The sequence below is a fragment of the Austrofundulus limnaeus genome, unplaced genomic scaffold (genome assembly GCF_001266775.1).
Source record: "Austrofundulus limnaeus strain Quisiro unplaced genomic scaffold, Austrofundulus_limnaeus-1.0 Scaffold449, whole genome shotgun sequence".
Lineage (NCBI taxonomy): Eukaryota > Metazoa > Chordata > Actinopteri > Cyprinodontiformes > Rivulidae > Austrofundulus > Austrofundulus limnaeus.
In genome coordinates, this window is record NW_013952851.1 from 29,440 (window position 1) to 34,132 (window position 4,693).

At 40.7% G+C, this 4,693-nt stretch overlaps 1 protein-coding gene across 1 annotated transcript in view; it reads right to left on the minus strand.

The window, feature by feature from the left end:
- anapc5 (anaphase promoting complex subunit 5) overlaps positions 1–4,478 on the minus strand; it is a 14,400-nt gene extending 9,922 nt beyond the window's left edge. Inside the window, exons 1-10 of the mRNA XM_014024956.1 lie at positions 4,370–4,478; positions 3,985–4,198; positions 3,822–3,901; positions 1,864–1,973; positions 1,533–1,776; positions 1,386–1,452; positions 1,138–1,239; positions 868–1,058; positions 712–793; positions 531–623 (exon numbers count right to left, since the gene is read on the minus strand). Coding sequence (XP_013880410.1) covers positions 531–623; positions 712–793; positions 868–1,058; positions 1,138–1,239; positions 1,386–1,452; positions 1,533–1,776; positions 1,864–1,973; positions 3,822–3,901; positions 3,985–4,182 — 1,167 coding nt within the window. The 5' untranslated portion in view covers positions 4,183–4,198; positions 4,370–4,478. The remainder of the gene's footprint in view (positions 1–530; positions 624–711; positions 794–867; positions 1,059–1,137; positions 1,240–1,385; positions 1,453–1,532; positions 1,777–1,863; positions 1,974–3,821; positions 3,902–3,984; positions 4,199–4,369) is intronic.
- Between the last annotated feature and the right edge of the window lie 215 nt (positions 4,479–4,693).

The following is a 4,693-nucleotide window of genomic DNA, read 5'->3' on the forward strand; positions in this document are numbered from 1 at the left end:
GTAATGTAATGTAATGTAATAATTTAATATACTATACTATACTTTAATATAATATAATATTCTGTGACTGACAGCACATTAGTCCACAGTGACCCACAGCCACTGTCAAACAATTGTAAACAATTAAAAAAAGGTTAAACCAGATAAACTCACAATTAAAACATCCTGTAATCTACTCTGGATATTCAAATCCCAACAACACAAACCTCTTTAATAATAAGTGTTCTAATAAACAGTTCATTAACACTAAAACTAAAACATCAAGCTGTATCTTCAGAATAATCATAAAGATTGGTGTTTAATTCTTTTAATCAGTACAYCTGCTTGTGTGGGGTCACTTCTTTCAGTAGAAGGACCTCCACCAAGGATTGAGATGGACTGCTGTTCAGGGGCTCCACATAAGAAGGTGGTTTGAGTTCAAACGTTGTCGATGCACATTGACAGAATTCACAGCTGTGTTTAGTGTAATAATAATTAGATAACTAAAGACACGTGTGAACAGGGCCACAGAGGCAGGAAGCTGAACTCACAGGCAGGCAGAAATGAGCGGCCATTTTCACCGAGTCCTCAGTTAGCACGGTGCTGTCGGATCCCTTCATCTGCTCCAGCGTATAGAGCCAACTCTGACAGAGGACACGCAGATTTAATTCACAACCCTTCATGGGTAAAGTCACTGAAATCTAATGAAACAACAAAAAGAAAACCGTTTACTAGACAGTGCTGCAAGCAGACATGATCATTGGACTCCTGGGCAATCCTGATAGCCTCCTGCAGAGCCAGATCAGCCTGCTGACTGAGGGAGAAAAAAAACTGTTTATTCTTTTAAAAAAAACCTCCTCATTAGACTCCTCCAGCTGTTTAACTCACTAGTGGCCAAAGCGACAGTGCAGGCTTGCCAGGTTGAGCGCAGCGTAGCGGAGACTTCGACCGTAGCCTTCATCTCCGTTGCTCTTGCCCTCATTGCTGGACAAAATGAGGCGGTCAAAATAATGCAGGAGGCTGTGGGCTGACAGGAAGATGTCCTGCACTCTCATGCTGTTCAGGTAGTTCAGGTAGTGCTGCAAACAGAGAGAAGAGCCGTGAGACTGCAGGAGGAGACAGAAACCACTCAGTTAGTTCAAACTTGATGGGCCTCACCGCTTCTGCGAAATCTGGGTTGAACTTCAGCATGTTGTTGAGCTCCTCCTGCAGCGCGGCGGGCTTCAGGGCTTTGTTCTCGTCGTTCTTCAGAAGATACGCCTGCAGGGAGACGGTTTCTACATCTGTCAGAGGCTTTTAGTGGCACAGCAGGGCAGCTAGGTTCGACGGTGAAGCCGGGAAGTCAACTCATCTGAGCAAAATCCTCAAAAATGATTTGATTCAGGCCATATTTTTTCTACACCTACCTGTCGTGCAAGAAAATATTCAGCTTGTTTCTGCGACAGAGGACCTCTGCTGTGAGTGCTGTCACTTCTAAAACAGACATAGGAATCTGCTGTTATTATATTCACCAGACTTTATGAGGATTTATAGTTTTAGTAGGCACTACTAACTGGAGTTCTGACTCGTGTAACGGGGTGTCCAGCTCTTCTTTGTCCATTCTGTCCCCTACAGTGCACTCAGTACTGGTGAGGTCCATGTCCGAGTCGTCTGCGACCAGCGCCGGCAGCCCCATCTGCCCAGCTGTGGGCTTGGCGAAGTGGCTGTGGTAGTAGTGCTGCAGGGACTTATAAAGCTTGTAAACCTGACTGAAGGACAGCTTGTTGTACGCCAACAGCATGTGTCTCATAAAAAGACCTAGGACACAGGCAGAACACAGCTCAACAACACAGCTCCTGAGACGAGAGTCAAACACAATCAGACATCAGCTGTCAGCTCACTCACCCACAACGCTGGTTTTATAAGCCTCAGAATCAAACGCTGTGAAGGGAGTGGGGAGAGTGGAAAAGAAATGCTCCATGTCTTTCAGCTCTCCGTCTGCCATTTCCTGCAACCTTTAAATAAATCCAGATTCATTAGCATAATACAAACCCTGCATCCAGAAAAGGAAGGTGTCTGAAATAAAACAAAAACTTGCTTTTGTTTTCATCTCTTTTTTGAACTTCATTTTAAGGCCCACTCTGCTAAAGACTTAGTTTTGAAGTTTAGCAAATCCAGAAGATGTTTTTGTTTAAATGATTTAAAGCTATGGTGAGAATTCAGCCATTAAACACAACTGTGGGGACGTCTAATTTGGGTGTGAGTGTCCCCTCCTAAAGAAGAAAATTCAGTTTGTTTTTCAAAAACCATCAAACCAMCAGGAGATCAACCTTACAGCCAGGACAAGACAGGACACACTGCTTTTATAAAGAAAAGTCTAACTGTTTTTCAACATTATTATTATTTCAGTTTGACTTTGAAATCATACAGAAACCAATAATAGTATTTTGTGGTTATAGATGAACTGTTTTGTTACTACAATGTTTGATATTTATTTAAGGCAGTTTTTACAAGGAATCCCAACTATAAAATTTCTTGCAGTGTTGTGTAAAATAACCAATAAATTCTGTTAACCTGTATTAAGTTGAAAATAACACAAAAGTTATGTAAAGACATAAGATTGTTTTTAAATATGGTCATTTGCTGCAATAAGAAATAATGTGATTCTACAAAGTAAAGATGCAGAAATATTATGCTGTGACTGACAATTAGAAAACTTTCCTGTTCTGTGCACAATCAGTGTAGAAAAATACTTTTAGGAAATATTGTCACTAGTGGTGCGATTTCCTTAATTTTGGGAGATCGTTAATCGGCTGAAATTTATATGAAATGCCGATCTTGTCTACCTCCTTAAAGGTCTGAAAATCAGCCCCTGCCTTTTGCTCTGYTGTGAGCACTGCCTCGTGTCCAGTTAAAACAAGTAAATATTGTTTTAATTGTTCAGTGTTTGCCAATAAAATAAGACTAGAATACTGAAGGGTGTATTGTGACCTTATAACACCAGACAGTGTCAGTTATAAAAATAATCAGCATCGGCCAAAATCGGAATCGAAAGGTCCGACTTTTTAAAAGTCATTTTTCAGCCAGAAAACTGCAATCAGTGTACCCCTATTTGTCACTTCTTTTCTTTAAAATAAATAGTAAATCGACAGTATATAGTGATGCATAATTCTCATTCTGGGGGTTCAGTGTCCAGATCGAGGCAGACAAAATGCCCATACATGTCTCTGAGGGCACTGATCAAACATAAATCTATACAAGTGGTTTATTTTGACACTTTTCTGACACAGGTTTGAACCCATTATAGCTAGAGATGGAATATATAGCTCATTCATTTCAGAGAGACACAGAAATTTGTGTCACTGCATACATACAACAATATAAAGTCAAAGTGATAAGCGCACAACAGCCCTTCCCCTCCTGAACATGTTCCCCTTATACAACCGCTGCTCTCCTCTTTGCTTGTTCTCCTTCATCTCAGTGGAAAAGCAAAGGAGGAGTCTGCGTACAGTAAGTCTGCATCTCAGGAGGAAGTCAGGAGGGGGAAAAAACAATTAAAAAAAGAAACATGTGTCATTTGTCTGTGACTTGTTCCCCATTATTTGTTTTAAAGAGCTGGTCAACAGATTGGGATGGTTTGTGAATGTCACATTTCTAGTTAATGACATTTTTTCTCCCTGCAGCTAGGGTTGAYGCTTTAACAGAAAAAGTATTGAGACTCAAGTTTCCAGTCATCAGCAACATAGACTGCATTTTCTTTACACAGCACAAGGTTAAATTCAACCAGTCTGTAGATGAACCAGTAGTTAACCAAATACTGATCTTCAAGTTTGAACAATGAAGCACAGGAGGAAGCAGCAGACCTGAGTTTCACAGCTTCTGCAGTCACAGGGCAGCACTCCTCCACTGTCTTCAGGAACGGGCCAAGAGGCAGGTCTGGACCCTAAACATCCCAATGAAAACACAGTAAACACCTGCATGCCCAGGACGAAAGCAGTGTGGTAATAAAAAAAAACAAATGCAGACCTGTTGAAGAGGCAGGATGAGCTTGTTGAGCCGCCTTCTCTCTGACAGAGTGATCTTAGAGGCGGTCATCTCGTACAACAGCGCCAGCACGGAGATTTTATACGGAGTCACCCAGTCCTTAATGCCGAATACATTAGCATGGACCACCCCGTTCGTCATCATGGGGTTGAAATACAGACTTTCGTGCACACTCGCCATCCTCACTAGGTTAGCACTCAATAATAAAAATAACTGTTAAAGGCAGCTCGGTGTCAAAACAGGCAGCTGGAGGAGACCAGCAGCAGCTAACAAGCTAACTACCATAACAAGTCGTTTTAAATTAAAATTAACCAACAATATGAGAACCTGAATCTTTCCCAGCGTGTGTATGACGTTTCTCACTTACAGCCTGGAGAAAATTTAGTCTCTTAATCACGCATTTTCTAGCATCTTCCCATTGTTACTGCAAATTGCTTTTTTGCTTTCAAACCGCCCTCCTTCTGTCGCTTATAAAATACGTCACTTTTCTTCTTCTTCTGTTGTTTAATGGCGGTTGTCAAACAATGGAAAGTGTTTGTTATCGCCACCTACTGATATGGAGTGTGATTCAAACCTGTGGTCTTGTTTATGTTTTTCTAAAAAATAAAAATAAAAAACAACCTAATAATAATCAGAATAAATTACAACTTGTTTCTTTTTATAATATATTAAATGTTTCTTTTATTTTTCC